General features: G+C 41.1%; 1 protein-coding gene across 1 annotated transcript in view; it reads right to left on the reverse strand.

Moving 5' to 3' along the window:
* Positions 1-6,444: 6,444 nt before the first annotated feature.
* The window catches only part of rit1 (Ras-like without CAAX 1), a 213,178-nt gene continuing 202,597 nt past the window's right edge, over positions 6,445-17,025 (reverse strand). The window contains 1 exon segment of the mRNA XM_078409941.1: positions 6,445-9,238. Within this exon segment, the coding sequence (XP_078266067.1) occupies positions 9,014-9,238 (225 nt within the window). The 3' untranslated portion in view covers positions 6,445-9,013.

The raw sequence follows: 17,025 nt of genomic DNA on the forward strand, positions 1-17,025 counted from the left end.
TGAGACCGCACCTGGAGTACTGTGTGCAGTTTTGGTCTCCAAATTTGAGGAAGGATATTCTTGCTATTGAGGGTATGCAGCGTAGGTTTACTAGGTTAATTCCCGGAATGGCGGGACTATCATATGTTGAAAGACTGGAGCGACTAGGCTTGTATACACTGGAATTTAGAAGGATGAGAGGAGATCTTATCGAAACGTGTAAGATTATTAAGGGGTTGGACACGTTAGAGGCAGGAAACATGTTCCCAATGTTGGGGGAGTCCAGAACAAGGGGCCACAGTTTACGAATAAGGGGTAGGCCATTTAGAACTGAGATGAGGAAAAACATTTTCAGTCAGAGAGTTGTGAATCTGTGGAATTCTCTGCCTCAGAAGGCAGTGGAGGCCAATTCTCTGAATGCATTCAAGAGAGAGCTGGATAGAGCTCTTAAGGAAAGCGGAGTCAGGGGGTATGGGGAGAAGGCAGGAACGGGGTACTGATTGAGAATGATCAGCCATGATCACATTGAATGGCGGTGCTGGCTCAAAGGGGCGAATGGCCTCCTCCTGCACCTATTGTCTATTGTCTATTGTCTATTGACCCAAGTGTATAGGACAGTACTAGTGTACGGGGATTACTGGTCGGCGTGAACTTGGTAGGCAAGACGGCCTTTATCCATGCTGTATCTCTATACTAAACTAAAGAACGAGGCTTCAGATTCCGAAGTGAGTGTATTACCACTGAGCCGCAGTTGGCCTGTTCTGGCAATTCTATTTTTCTCCATCCATGTCTTTGAGATTGTACCTGGAGTATTGTGTGCAATTCTGGTTTCCTAATTTGAGGAAAGACATTCTTCCTATTGAGGGAGTGCAGCGCACATTCACCAGGTTAATTCCCAGGATGGCGGGATTGACATGTGATGAAAGAATGGGTCGACTGGGCTTGTATTCACTCAAATTTAGAAGGATGAGAGGGGATCTTATAGAAACATATACAATTCTTAAAGGATTGGACAGGCTAAATGCAGGAAAAATGTTTCCGATGTTGGGGGAGTCCAGAACCAGGGGTCACAGTTTAAAAATAAGGGACAGGCCATTTAGGACTGAGATGAGGAAAAACGTTTTCGCCCAGAGTGTTGTGAATCTGTGGAATTCTCTGCCACAGAAGGCAGTGGAGGCTAATTTACTGGATGATTTCAAGAGAGAGTTAGATTTAGCTCTTAGGGCTAAAGGATTCAAGGGATATGGGGAAAAAGCAAGAACGGGGTATTGATTTTAGATGATCAGACATGATCATATTGAATGGCGGTGTTGGCTCGAAGGCCCGAATGGCTGACTCCTGCACCTATTTTTCTAGGTTTCTACATGTATCAAGAGAAGCAAGTGTTAATTGTCATATGTACTGACCACGTTACAATGCAATTATTATTTGCTGCAGCATAACTGGCCTGAAAACATAATACACATTGAGAATATGTAATAAAAAATCAATAAATTAATAACCCCGATACTAGTGCAAAAGAACCCAAAGTCCTCAGTGCAACCATAGTTCATAGTGGAGGTTAGTGTTGTGTAGTGTTCAAAAGCCTAATGGTTGCTGGAAAGCTATTTTTGAACCTGGTGAGCATGGCAGAAAGCTCTGGAACTAGAACAGATGATTAAGTCCAACCAAGGGTAAGTTTCTCTTATCGTCACTTTCTGTCTTCTTACTTTGAACCAATTCACAGCACTACGTTCTTTCACAAACATAGTCTCTTGCACAAAATCTATGGAATATAGTTCACATTGAGTAATAAACGTGGAACCATTCACTGGGGAATGCAGAACATTGATGGAAGAGATACATTCTGAAACAGTGTGTTGGACATGGTGAGACGTGCGAGTTGAGGTCCAGCGACATTAATTAAAACTAAGAATTTAAAAAAAAAAATTGAATTAGATTATGAAAGATAAAATTAAGATTTATTTGTCTTGAATATGGATGGATATGACCAGCTGAGCCATGAGGTGCGGTGAGAGAGAAGGGAGGGAGGGTTTCATGGCTCAGAGGTAGGGGTGATGGAGCCATGCTTACATTTCTGAATGATTAGCCATAAATCTTAATGAAACAACCTAGAGTTCAAATCCGACCATAGACTCTATGGAATTAAAATTCAGATTCAAAAAGTCAAATTAGATAGATAAATCTTTTATGAAGGATGACGATGAGTGTTGTTAAATCTCATTTGGTACATTAAGCTTTTTCAGGGCAGTGAATTTGCCAATTTCTTTGGTCATCCAAGACTCCTTTACTTTGCCATCCCCATAGCTCCTCCTCACTGGAACATGCTGGTTCTGAACTTCAATCAATTGACCTTTAAATTACCTTCTTGCCTACCGTATCGGGCACAGTGGTGCAGTGGTAGAGTTGCTGCCTTACAGTGCCAGAGACCCAGGTTCGATCCCGACTACGGGAGCTATCTGCTCTCCCTGTGACCGCTTGGGTTTTCTCCAGGTGCTCTGGTTTCCTCCCACATTCCAAGGACGTGCAGGTTTGTAGGTTAATTGGCTTCTGTAAATTATCATTAGTGTTCAGGATAGAACTAGTGCACGGGTGATCGCTGGACAGCATGGACTCGGTGGGCCGAAGAGCTTGTTTCTTTGCTGTGCCTCTAAACTAAACTAAAAAGATATTCCCTTTTTTATTAACAAACTCTCACCCATCCTCCCTTCAGCTCAGTACCAACTTGTTTTCCCTCCTTCCTGGCCTGCTGAGCATTTCCTGTATTTTACATTTTTATTTCAGGTTTTATCAGGTTTTTAAGAATTTCAAGTGTATGATTTAGATAAAGTAGAACTAAGGAATGCTGATAGTACAACTAGAGGACAGCAATTTAGGATTGTCGCGGAAGGGCTTTGAATTTTTTTTAAAGTGCGGCAGGGTGGTGCATCTTGTAGAGCTGCTGCCTTACGGTGCCAAAGACCCAGATTCGATCCTGACTTCAGGTATAGTTTGTGTGGAGTTGCATGTAATTCCTGTGACCACATGGATTTCTTCCGGGTGCTCTGGTTTCCTCCCATAATTCAAAGATGTGCGGGCTTGTAGTTTATTTGGCCACTGCAAGTTGCCCATAATTTGGAGGGAATGGGATAACATAGAGCTAGTATGACTGGGTGATCAATGGTCAACATTGACTCGGTCGGCTGAAGGGCCTGTTTCCATGCTGTATTTTCCAATTTAAAAAAAAAAAAGAGATATGGGGAGAGAGGGTGTTAAAGAAAAGTGAAAGGTATTGATTTACATAATCAATGATTTCAAAAGAAAATTGGATAGACATTTGAAGAAAATAAACTTGGAGGGCAGTGGAGCATGGGAATAGGAATGACTGCATTGCTCCACGGGTAGTATAAGAAAATAACTGCAGATGCTGGTACAAATCGAAGGTATTTATTCACAAAATGCTGGAGTAACTCAGCAGGTCCGGCAGCATCTCAGGAGAGAAGGAATGGGTGACGTTTCGGGTCGAGACCCTTCTTCAGACTGATGTCAGGGGGGCGGGACAAAGGAAGGATATAGGTGGAGACAGGAAGATAGAGGGAGATCTGGGAAGGAGGAGGGGAAGAGAGGGACAGAGGAACTATCTAAAGTTGGAGAAGTCGATGTTCATACCACTGGGCTGCATTGCTCCACGGGTGGAGCATTGCTCTTGGGTGGACTTGAAAGACAGAATGGTTTGCTCAGCCATATTGACAATATGGTGTTTACCAAACATTTCCAAAAATCCATATATAACTAACATTCAGATGCATTCCCCAATCTCTTGGTACTTTAAAAACAATCGGCTAGAATAATGAGATATTCCTTGCTTTCACAAATCAATACTAGTTCTAACACTTTGCCAAAAGCTCAATTGCTTTATTTAACGGTGAAAATCTCCAGTAACATCCAGAACTCATACTACATTAACAACTGATGCTAAATCTGGATCTCATCCCTTCTTTATAAAAGTAATATTTGATATTTTCCACCCTGATTGCAGTGTTCAGTGTTACGGCAGTTCAGGTAAAGATACAAAATAAAAATTTGCGAATACCAAATTTATGTGTAATGACCCACAAAATGCATTGTATACAGCGCACTGAACTACTTTACCAAGTTTAATGACCACAGGCTGCCAGTTCACAATGGGAGGTAAAATATGAGGTTTGCTTTGGAAACTGACAAGGCAATTTTTTATTTTCATACCTGTACCATAATGCTTTACCAAGCAATATAACATAATTTTTTAGTTAATTAAAGTAACAATTCTTTTTCTTCTACCTGCAATACCATCAGAATTCCCTTGCCTATACACCATGCAGAAATGGGGTTATTACTGCTGAGAGAGAAAAAAAATCCCTTGGAAACACATTTCCACTTGGCATTCAATGGGGAGAAATGTACACACATAATGGAAAATCGCAATGCAGACTGTTTAAAAAAAAAATTAATCCCTCTGTATTGTGGGAATACAATATCTCCATAGAATTTGGGACATAATTCAAATATCTGTAATTTCCTGCCCTATTTCTTTTATGACCAAGGTTTGGAAACCATCCAGTTTTACAGATTTGTCTCATTATTAAGTCTCATCATTTCATCCATTAGCAATTTAAAAATTCATATTAAATCCACTGATGTTCTCGCCTGATAGATTATTAGGTGGATTCTGGTCCTCGTTCCCTACTGTGAAAACTGATGTTGCATGTGTGCCATTTTATTATTGATCGCTATAATTTTGTGATGATCTGGCTTAAATAGGCTCAAAGTTCCCCCTATTACTCTGCCCTTCTTAATATAAATAAATAATATAATTTATTGTGAGTTTTGATATCCCTTATATTTTATATCCTTGTTCCCCTAAAAAGATTTATTAAAACTCTGAATCTAGTGTATCCGCTAGATTCCGAGCCAATTTCAGAGCAATACTGAGACCTATCCAATTTAATTAATGTTAAACTCCCAAAGGCAGCAAAAGAGTCAGAAGAGAAAATATAAAGGCAGTAATTCTTGCAACATATAAAGTGATTCTCTCACTGTAAAACTGATTGCGGAGTTGTTGATTAACAACAATAAATGTTACGCAGTGCAGTAGGATATCCAGATTGCTGAGAGTACAATTTTATTCTGAAAATAAGAGGGCTATTAAAATTGGTATTTTCAATAGTAACAAATAGCTCACTGCATTTGCAAAAAGCAATGCAGAGAAATATTCTAATCATCAGTCCTGTAATTAAATTAGTTTGACGGTACCAATGTATGGACACTTATTTTTGGACAATATAACTAAAATATTCAATTAACTGACTCTGGCCTTGGATAGTCATGGCATGTACGCTCCTGTTGATGTGATAACCATTTATGAAAGGAGAAATGGATCTTTTATATGTTTTCAATGAATATGCAATTATGGTGATAAATGTGGTTTTATAGAAATACCAGAAAATGAGGATATCACTCAAAATATTCAACCGAGTGCAGTACTACATATAATGCCTGACTGCCTTAGAAAGTAATTGAAATTAACAAAGGCAAAAGAGCTTTATTTTACTGATCAATACTGTACTTACTAATACAAACATTATTTCCATGTCTGACGTTTTTAAAGAATCCTCCCGAGGGACATTTGTACAATATACTCTAATGTAGGAAATTAATACATCATCTAAAAGCAGGAAATGATGATAGGTAAAATGTTACAGGAAATAATCAAATAATCCACGTACTGTACTCAGTAGACAAATTGATTCACATGACATCAGTTACTGCAATATTCAGTGTTGATCCTTCACCTGCAGGATCTGAATGGAAATCCAGTAGATTTCAAGATTTGAAAACTAAATCCAGAATCGGATAATTTATTGACCTGGCCAGCTGGTAAAGTTGGTACCCCACAGCGCCAGAGACCCAGGTTTATCCTGACCTCAGCTGGTTTCTGTGTGGAGTTTGCACGTTTACCCTGTGATTGCATGGTGAGGGTGCTCTGATTTCCTCACACATTTCAAAAATGGGTGAGTTTGTAGGTTAATTGGCCTCCCTGGATTGCCCCTGGCATGTGGGGAGTGAAGGCAAAAGTGGGAGAACATAGAACTAATGTGAAGGCACTTTATCGGTGCAGTGGACTTGGTGACTCGAAGGGCCTGTTTCCTTGCCATATCATTCAATCAATCAAAACTAATTTTTCACTAGTTAATGAATATGAAATTTGGGACCTGTATGAAATATAAGCTGTGAAATATAACTAAGATATCGGGAAAAGCGACAAGCACAGGAGCATTGCTTGTGATGACTGGAGAATATTTTAGATACATGGATACATAGATACATAGACAATAGGTGCAGGAGTAGGCCATTTGGCCCTTCGAGCCTGCACCACCATTCAATATGATCACGGCTCATCATCCAAAATCAGTACCCCATTCCTGCCTTCTGCCCATAACCCTTGATTCCACTAGCCCTAAGAGTTCTATCTAACTCTCTTTTGAATGCATCTAGTGAATCAGCCTCCACTGCCTTCTGAGGCAGAGAATTCCATAAATTCACAGCTCGCTGTGTGAAAATGCTTTTCCTCATCTCAGTTCCAAATGGCCGACCCCAGCACTGAGCCTTGCGGCACCCCACTAGTCCCTGCCTGCCATTCTGAAAGGGACCCGTTAAACCCTACTCTTTGTTTCCTGGCTGCCAACCAATTTTCTATCCATGTCAATATCCTATCCCCAATACCATCTGCTCTAATTTTGCCCGCTAATCTCCTGTGTGGGACCTTATCAAAGGCTTTCTGAAAGTTCAGGTACACTACATCCACTGGCTCTCCCTTGTCCATTTTCCTAGTTACATCCTCAAAAAACTCCAGAAGATTTGTCAAGCATGATTTCCCTTTTGTAAATCCATGCTGACTTGGACCGATCCTGTTACTGCTATCCAAATGCGCCGCTATTACATCTTTGATAATCAACTCCAGCATCTTCCCCACCACTGATGTCAGGCTAACTGGTCTATAATTCCCTGCTTTCTCTCTCCCTCCTTTCTTGAAAAGTGGGTTAACATTAGCTACCCTCCAATCCACAGGAACTGATCCAGAATCTATAGAACATTGGAAAATGATCACAAATGCGTCCACGATTTCTAGAGCCACCACCCCGAGTACCCTGGGATGCAGACCATCAGGCCCTGGGAATTTAGCAGCCTTCAGTCCCATCAGTCTACCCAACACTCATTCCTGAAAAAAAAAAGTGAATTTCCTTCAGTTCCTCCGTTACCCTAGGTCCTCTGTCCCCTAGTACATTTGCGAGATTGTTTGTGCCTTCCTCAGTGAAGACAGAACCAAAGAACCTGTTCAACTCTTCTGCCATTTCCTTGTTGCCCATAATAAATTCATCTGTTTCTGTCTTCAAGGGACCCGCACCGGGAGTATTGTGTGCAATTTGGTCTCCTCATTGTTATTTTATTTTTTACCAAAATGAAGCAACAATTAATTTATAAGGAAATTGTGACAGTTAAGATGTAATAAAATATAAATCTGACACCTTCTGAAATGTGCAGTATGTGCAATGCTGCAAAAAAAGAAGATTTTCTGGATGTATTATAATATTTAGACCTTATTTTGCAAAACTCTTAGCTCCCAACTGATATATATTGAGAGTTTGATTTTGTTTCAGTAAAAGTGAGATATTTCCAGAAAGTAAATATAAAACTCAGTATTAAAATTGGTTGACAGATATTAGTATATCATTCAATTGTCATTAACATGAACGTGACAGGAAGAACGCAGAGGAAGAAGAGAGTGGCTAAGCTGGGGTTTCTTTTCTATTGAGCAGTGTGTGAAGTTGTCAGATCTGCAGGTAGGGTGAAATAGAGCTCCCTTATTAGTATGGACAAATGCAAAGGATTATTGATTTAAGATAGAAACAAGGAACTGCAGATGTTGGTTTACAAAAAAAGGTGCTGGGCTACATTTACAGATTTAAGGTAGTTGGCAGAAGGACGGGAGTTATAGAAAACTATCTTTCAGCCAGTGAATAGTAGGGTCTAGAGTTTACTGTCAAAAATAATTCGGAAATGCAGCCCTTCAGAATCAGAATCAGAATCAGAACAGCCTTTATTGTCATCCAAAAAAACATGTCTTTTGGACGAAAGTCCATTACCCACAGTCCAACAATAAGAGCAATAAAAATAAAGCAATAACACACACAATCACAAAACCAACACAAAACAAAAAATAACATCCATCACAGTGAGTCTCCTCCAGTCACCTCCTCACTGTGATGGAAGGCCAGAATGTCTTTCTCTTCCCTGCCGTCTTCATGTGATCATGATTTAAAAAGTACCATGATGAATAAATCAAGATCTGTAATGTACAAGCCAATGGATTGAGAAATGGGAATTGGTATTAATCTAAATATTAATTAGCATTAATCAAAATTGGTATTAATTTAAATGATCTTAATCTTTTTTTGGCTAGTATGGACACAATGAACCAAACGATTGCTTTGTGTGGCAAAGAAAACATTCTGGTTCCCTGACTAACTTATCAGGTTAAACCAATGCAGAAGGTCTGGGTCTCATATCTATAATTCACAAACCACCAGTTTATAATGAGTTTACTAAGCAGAATATTAGACTTGAACTTATCATGCTTACATTGCAGAACAATATTGGTTCCCTAATTACCTGTTCATGGTGATATACGTAAGAAAGAGCATCTTCAAATGAAACAACATTTATAAAACTGTGCTTTACGTTCAAAGCCTATAACAGTCATTTGTATTTTGATAAGAATCACCACAAGATCAACATTCTAGCTGGTCCATTTAATCGAATAAAACCTCATTCTTATCTTAACTTATTTTTGACATAATTTGGATGAGTAAAACACAAAATACTTTCAGAAGCCTGGCAACATCTTCAGGTAACAAAACACCTGTCTTCTAAAAATTTCCTTTTCTATTCCAAATACATCAATTTAGGATTACAACTGGCCTTGCCTACTCCATTTATTGGAAAGTATAAATGTATATTATGTTATATTTGCCTTTTTCTTTTTGAATGAGCCTTTTAAGTTCCTCCAGATGTTGCCCTTCCACTTCATCTTCTTCTCAGTAGATGGCAAAGTTTCTTTCCTTCGGATTTCTCGTACCATGCCATGAAATACATCATCTATGAAGAGGCGCAAAGCTGCTGAAGTCTCGAAAAATGGGCAATTATATTCTCTTGCCAAGGCCATGCCTTCCTCGTGGGAAACCTTGGGAAAAAATCATGGATAACATAAAATTAATTGATTATCAACAAAATCTTCGTGCTCTACTACATCTCGATCTGACTGTATGTTTGTTGTTTGGCATTGAAAGTCCAAACAATAAATTACGAAGAAGTGATACATTGTTCAGATTTAGATTTAGATTTAGAGACACAGCGCAGAAACAGGCCCCTCGGGCCACCGGGTCCGCGCCGCCCAGCGATCCCCGCACACCAACATCATCCCACACACACTAGGGACAATTTTTACATTTGCCCAGCCAATTAACCTACATACCTGTACGTTTTTCGAGTGTGGGAGGAAACCGAAGATCTCAGAGAAAACCCACGCAGGTCACGGGGAGAACGTACAAACTCCGTACAGACGGCGCCCGTAGTCAGGATCGAACCTGAGTCTCCGGCGCTGCATTCGCTGTAAGGCAGCAACACTACCGCTGCGCCACCGTGCCGCTCAGATAATTGCATTTAGAGCAATTCCCAGGCAACATTTGTGATGATCAGTTGGATGGATATCAGGTCAGGCATGAATATCACAGATATTTCACAGATAACGGATAAAATAGCTTCAATTCTTTAATATTTATGGCTAAAGTAATAACTTTAGAGATGTGAAGTCAAAGGCAATATCTTACTCTTAGTTTCTGTGCTAAATTAAAATATTTTTGTTTGATGTTCTTTTGTATTCCTTCTTTTCAAAACCAGATTTTCTCAAACAAGAACATCAGATTTATTTGGGTGATTAGCTTTCAGGTTTCAAGTCAAGACCTTTGTTCTTAATGAATTGAAAAATCTAGAAGGCGATGACTAACATAGGCCACATTTGACAAATGTGGCCTATGTTAGTCATTTAACAAATGTTGAACCAACATAAACGTTCTCCCCGTGACCTGCGTGGGTTTTCTCCGAGATCTTCGGTTTCCTCCCACACTCCAAAGATGTACAGGTATGTAGGTTAATTGGCTGGGTAAATGTAAAAATTGTCCCTAGTGGGTGTAGGATAGTGTTAATGTACGGGGATCACTGGGCGGCACGGACTTGGAGGGCCGAAAAGGCCTGTTTCCGGCTGTAGATATATGATATGATAAAGAGCTTTTGACTTCAAACCCTCCTATCCTTTCCCACCTGGATCTCCAATGGACAAATACCCACTGCAAAGGTATTTCTTTGAGTTTGCTGATGACATCACTGCTGTTGGATGAATTACTAATGATGATGAGTCATCATGAGTATAATGATGAATATAGGAGGGAGATCGATCGCCTGACCGAATAGTGCCAGAACAACAACCTTGCTCTCAATGTCAGTAAAAACATCAATAGAGGAACTGAAGAGGCAGGATGAGGATCCACAAACCTGCCCTCATCAACAGGACCATTGTGAAGAAAGTCAAAAGTTTCAAATTCCTGGGCGTGCATCTCTCTGAAGATCAGTCCTGGACCCACCACGTTGATGCAATCATAAAGAAAGCCCATCAGTGCCCTTAATGATGAGATCTGGTATGTCAAGGAATGGACTTTTGAATGTCAAGGAATGGTCAAGGAATGACGAAGATTCTTGTTGTTTATTATGGGTTTTGCCTTTTATCTTTACATATCTGTTGTGTTGCCACAAGTAAGAATTTCATTATTCTGTGTTGGACATTTGGCAATAAAACACTCTTGACTTTTCTCTTGACTCTTGTGAAGTCAATGGTACAAAGTAATCATCCAATATACATTTGTCTTCTCCGGTATAGAGGTTTTGTACTGTGTACAACATAATAAATTGGCACAAGTACAAGTGAGATGCTGATTTACCTGGAGGGAGTATTTAGCATTTCTTAGGCTGAAAGAGAAGATGTAAAATATAGGTGTTACATCTCATTTGGCTGCTTGTGAAGGGGATAGGAATTGGTGGAGATGGGAAAGTGTACCAGGGGATTGAGTTTGAGTTTCAGATGCAAATTGTTTTTTTGTTGTCATATACACCAGGGAGCAATGGAATTCCTTGTTCATATGAAGCTCACACATTAAAGAGTATACATACAGTAATGAAAAATGCAACAATAAAAATAATGACGTGCGAAATAGTGGAACAATGGTAGATTGTACTGCAGTTCAAAGTAGTGAAAAAAGTACAAGAACAGAATAACTGAATGAGGTAGATTTGAGAGCGAGAGTATGCGGCAGAAACTCCTAGAAGAAACGGTGAAAGAAGTAATTGCTTCAGGACTCTGATGGCAGGGGGGAACAGAACTGTTGTTCAGGATGTCTAAGCTTTCAAACTCCCGCATCTTCTCCCAGAAGGTGTAAGAGAGTAAAGGGAATGGCCAAGGTGGCAGGCATCCTTGACGATATGATCAGACTTCCTGATGCAATGCACCATGAAGATAGACTGGATAGAAGGAATTGACGGGCTTGGGATGAACTGGGCTGTGTTCACCACTCTTTGAGGTTCAGGCGATCAAGATCAGAGCAGCTGTCATACTAGGCTGAGATACATCCTGTCAAAATACTTTCTATGGGACATCTGTGAAAGTTAGAGAGAATTCTCATGGATATGCTGAGTCTTCTCAAATGCCCAAGAAAGTAAATCTGCTGGTGTGCTTTTTTGATCATAGCATCAGTGTGAAGGGACCAGGTTAGATGGCTGGCGATATAGATGCCTGGATATTTTAAGCTGTTGGCTTTATCTACAGCAGCTTGGTTGCTGAAGACAGTGTTATGTTCATTCCCTCACATCCTTAGTAAAAAACAAACCCTTAGAATACTGGGAGGGGAGGGATTAATGTTTGTATGAAGATGTGAAAATTACAGAAGATAATCCATTGAAATACAGGATGAAAGGCAAGGACTCTTGCTCTGTGTAGGAGGAGGTCAGTGGAGGTATGTGCCACAGGAGTAAAAGTGCAGGGGTTGAGGTGTTGAGATCTGGGTGTCCTAGTGCATCAGTCACTGAAAGGAAGCATGCAGGTACAGCAGGCAGTGAAGAAAGCCAATGGAATGTTGGCCTTCATAATAAGAGGAGTTGAGTATAGGAGCAAAGAGGTCCTTCTACAGTTGTACCGGGCCCTGGTGAGACCGCACCTAGAGTACTGTGTGCAGTTTTGGTCTCCAAATTTGAGGAAGGATATTCTTGCTATGGAGGGCGTGCAGCGTAGGTTTACTAGGTTAATTCCTGGAATGGCGGGACTGTCGTATGTTGAAAGGCTGGAGCAATTAGGCTTGTATACACTGGAATTTAGAAGGGTGAGGGGGGATCTTATTGAAACATATAAGATAATTAGGGGATTGGACACATTCGAGGCAGGAAACATGTTCCCAATGTTGGGGGAATCCAGAACAAAGGGCCACAGTTTAAGAATAAGGGGTAGGCCATTTAGAACGGAGATGAGGAAGAACTTTTTCAGTCAGAGAGTGGTGAAGGTGTGGAATTCTCTGCCTCAGAAAGTAGTGGAGGCCAGTTCATTCGATGCTTTCAAGAGAGAGCTGGATAGAGCTCTTAAGGATAGCGGAGTGAGGGGGTATGGGGAGAAGGCAGGAACAGGGTACTGATTGAGAGTGATCAGCCATGATCGCATTGAATGGCGGTGCTGGCTCGAAGGTCTGAATGGCCTACTCCTGCACCTATTGTCTATTGTCTATTGTCTATTGACATGGTGTTGAAAACTTTGTCAACCAGGGCAGAGGGGAAGTTGCTGTTAAGGAAAAAGGAAGACATCTTGGAAGTGGCGGTATAGAAAGTCTCACCATCAGAATAGATGTAATGTAGAAACTGAGATAAGGAAGTAGTAGGGTGGGAGAGATATAAAGTTAACTTTGGGAGTTTGTACGCTTGTAATAGATGTTGAAGACTCACTTATCTTCTGTGCTGGAAATAGCAAAATTGAGACATGGAAGCAAAGAGTCAGAAATGGGCCATGTTAAAGTGAGAGTGGCTGGAAGTCAACAGCAGAACTAATAACCCTTCAAGTTTTGTAAGTGTGCAGAAACAGCCAGTAGATAGGAAAAAATGTGAGAGTGAGGACATGTGTAAGATTGGGACAAGGAATATTCCACATATCCCCCGCTTGAACATAGCTTCCCATACGTACATCTTTCATTGGAAAAAAGTGGAACATGATAAATATTGTTCAAAGCGAGAAAGAGTTCAGACAATAGATGTTGGTTAAGGAGTATTGGTTGGGACTCTATTCAAGAAATAAGCAAAGGGCCCTTGTCTGCAGTAGTGTTGGAAGGACATTTAAAGTGATAAGACACCATTGTGAAAATTATACCAGTTGGAACCGGGACACTGGAAACTATCAAAGTGGTGGATGCCTTAGAGGCCCTATACTGTAAGTAGGAAGATAATAGGATGTGGGAGAAAGAACAGGATCAAGGTAAAAGTGTTAAGTTTTAAGGCAAGAACAAGCTGAAAAAATGGTCCACCATGAAAGTCCTGCTATTGTGTCTAACTCTTTCTCAAGGACCATCTTCTCATGTGGTCTTTTCAGATATTCTTCTCCATCTTGTTATAGGCCAGGGATTCCCACAAATTGGTGAAAAAGTCACATTTTTTCAGGAGATCTTTGAAAACATTAGTGGCACTAAGAGACTTGGGTAGGCAGGAAATGGAAGATAATGGATTATGTGCAGGCAGATAATAGTTGATCTTGTATTATGTATGGCTCAAGGGACATTCCTGTGCTGTACCGTTCTAAGTTCTATGTAGCATTTTCAAAGCATTTTATCTGCTCTCCTGGAAACCATTTTCATTGATGGAGCTTGCATAGGGCGCTTCCATCAAGGTTGCAATGTCAGTCATGGGGAGTAATTTGGCCCACATTCTGGAGCTGTTGACTGTGATCATAACCTTGATGTTGTGCAAGCTGACCTAGCAGAGGACTATGGTGTTAATTCACCTGTCCTGCCAATGGATTTGATTATTTTACCAGACAATGTTGATGGTACACCTCTAATGCTTTAAGGTGACTATTGTAGAATGTTCATATTCCCAGTACATACAGGAGATTGCAGTCACTACTGCTTAGTCGATCAATGGGCTGACATTACAGTTAAAACGTTGGTTTTTGAGGGTTTTTTGCCCAGTTAGTCAGAAGCTGTCTTGGTGCAGTGGAGGTGGTGGTGAATTTTCCAAATAATAACTGCCGTCACTGTGAGTACACTTCAGTGAAGGAGTCAATTATCACCAGGAGTTTAGCCACTAAAGCTGCAGATCGGATCGTTAGCGTAGTTAAGTAGCTAGTAGAGCCACTGTCACACCCCACCAGAGACCCAGGTCCTATCAGTGTGGAGTTTGCATGTTCTTCCCATGACTGCCGAAGTTTCCTTCGGATATTCTGCTTTTCACCCTACAGATGCAAAGGCTGATAGGTTTTACAATTGGCCACTGTAAAATGTTTGTACCAAGGATAGACACAAAGTGCTTGAGCTAACCAACAGGTAGCATCTCTGGAGAAAAGGGATGGGTAGCGTTTCAGGTCAGAACCCTTCTTGAGTTTGTATCTGTAGGTGTGATATAATCTGGGGGAGTTGCAGAGACTAAAAATGGGGTTAATGTATGATTAGTGTGATTAGTGTAATTGGCTGGTTGATGGTCAATGTGGATTAGGTGGTACAAGAATCCTGTTGTTTTTGCTGCATCTCTCTCATTCGTTACCATCGGCATTCACTCGTAGTTGAATATGATTGTTGTCCTTATGGGTTCTTTCAGTGGGTCTTGAGATGACTGAAGCCCAAAACTGATGATGATCCCTCTGCTTGAAAAACTATGCATGGCATCTTGTAACAGGGGCGACTGATGCATGGACAGTCACCATGTGCCCCATGACAGAGACAGACCTGGCAAAGACTCCACGATGGTTGGGAGTCTCTCCCAGCTGCAGCCTTCTTCCATCTTCACAACCGTCGTGTTGTTCCATCCGCTGTCCAGCCACCACTGGCAGGAGGATCCCGGTAAGGCACGTGGCAGGAAGATGCCGGCAAGCCACACCCGACAGTAGGCCTGGTTTGCTCACCACGGACTGGGAACCTGGCCGGAAGACCCGACTCACCTGCCGCCAACCGGGAACACACCTGGTAGACCTAGTTCACCTGCCGCAGACCGGGAATCTGCTTGCAAGATCCAGCTTATCTGCCACGGACGGGGAAGCCACCAGGAAGACCCGGTAGGCCACGCGGCATGACACATAAAGGCAAGGCAGGCCGCGCGCTGTAGAGGGGAAGCCATGGACCCCGGCTCCTGCTTGTCCATCCGAAGCCTGGAGTACAGAATAGGAGGGAGCCCGCGATGATGGCTGCAAGGAGCAAGGCCGGTAGGATAGTGAACGGGGGTCTTACCTCACACGCCCTTAAGGTCAGCTGCGAGAGGTGACCCCGCAGCACAAAGGTGACTGGGCAAGAAGAGGAACAATGGTACGCTGAACGATCCAGGGGCTCGCCTGGATCAGGAGCCATTCCATAAGACCTAACCTGGGGCTCGGACTTTGGAAAATGGCACCAAATCCGGCGACTCAAAAGGAATTTCACAGTGTTTTGCACGTGTGATAATAAAGCACTATTGAAATATTGAACAATTACTTCACCAGGTTTATCAATAAGATCGTTTTGGGCTGAGGTTTGTCAGTAACCTTTCCCTCAACCTGCCAACATCGGTGACCATGCCAGGAGTACAGCTCCAGATGCTTTAGCTTTCAGGATCTCAGGCACATGCAGGCCTCTCTACCACAACAAGGTGCGTTGCTGAAAAAAGGTGATTGTAAACACTCTATAGTCTGCACTCAATGTATAGTTCCAAAAAACAGTCAGATTTTTAAGAGATGCATTACCTTTGCTTAAGCCGCAGGGTAAGAAGTTAGTTCCAGAAGTACTATTGATATTTGATGTATTGAGCTGTAAAATGATCTATATATTTCACTGACAGCATGTGCATTTATATTATAAAAAACAAATTGCAAAGATGTCATCAAATGTGTCATGTGAAACAGTTCTGTTTATTCATAAGCTCCATACAGACTATCTGTGACCAACTGGCATATAAAAAGGGTGCTACAAGATGATAAATGTGCACATATCTTGCAAGGTAGTGTGACAGGTATCATTTTCAGTAAGCTCCCAATGCTGTACTTTGCATATTATAACGATAATCATCATTTACATCGGAAAATAAATTATCGTGGTAAATTTATAGTTTATCAACTAAGTATTAATTGATCATCTTTTACTGCCAAGCTACCGTCTAAGAGGCACAGCTGAGCAAACAGCAGTTGAATGAAAATAAAACACAAAGAGCTGGGGTAACATGACGGGTCAGGCAGAATCTCTGGAGGATATGGATAGGCAAGGTTTTGCAGAAGCGTCTCGACTGAAGCATCACCTGTCCTCCAGAGATACTGAGTTTCTCCAAAACTTAGTGTGTTTTATGTTGTAAACCAGCATCTGCAGCTCCTTGTGTCAACAGTGTAATTTGCCAACTATTTCACTAGAAGTCCACACTAATTGCCCTCACCTGTTTCGAATGGTTGATTTAAAGGGGATGAAAAGAGGAAATTAGAAATTTGTCAGTGAAAATCATCACATTATTCAATGAACAAATAATATAAGCATCATCTATAATTCTAGGGATATCTCAGAGTGACAACTATGCCAGTTGTGATAACAGTATACTGGTCAATAAATTGCTTCTGTCATTTCTACAATAGAATTCTTACCTCAGCATTGCCGTATAAAAATTGGTGGTGATTGCGAGTGGCAGCAAAATGAGTGAGCGTGAGGATTGTTTATCTTGCAAGCT

The sequence above is a fragment of the Rhinoraja longicauda genome, chromosome 1 (assembly GCF_053455715.1).
Source record: "Rhinoraja longicauda isolate Sanriku21f chromosome 1, sRhiLon1.1, whole genome shotgun sequence".
Taxonomy (NCBI): domain Eukaryota; kingdom Metazoa; phylum Chordata; class Chondrichthyes; order Rajiformes; family Arhynchobatidae; genus Rhinoraja; species Rhinoraja longicauda.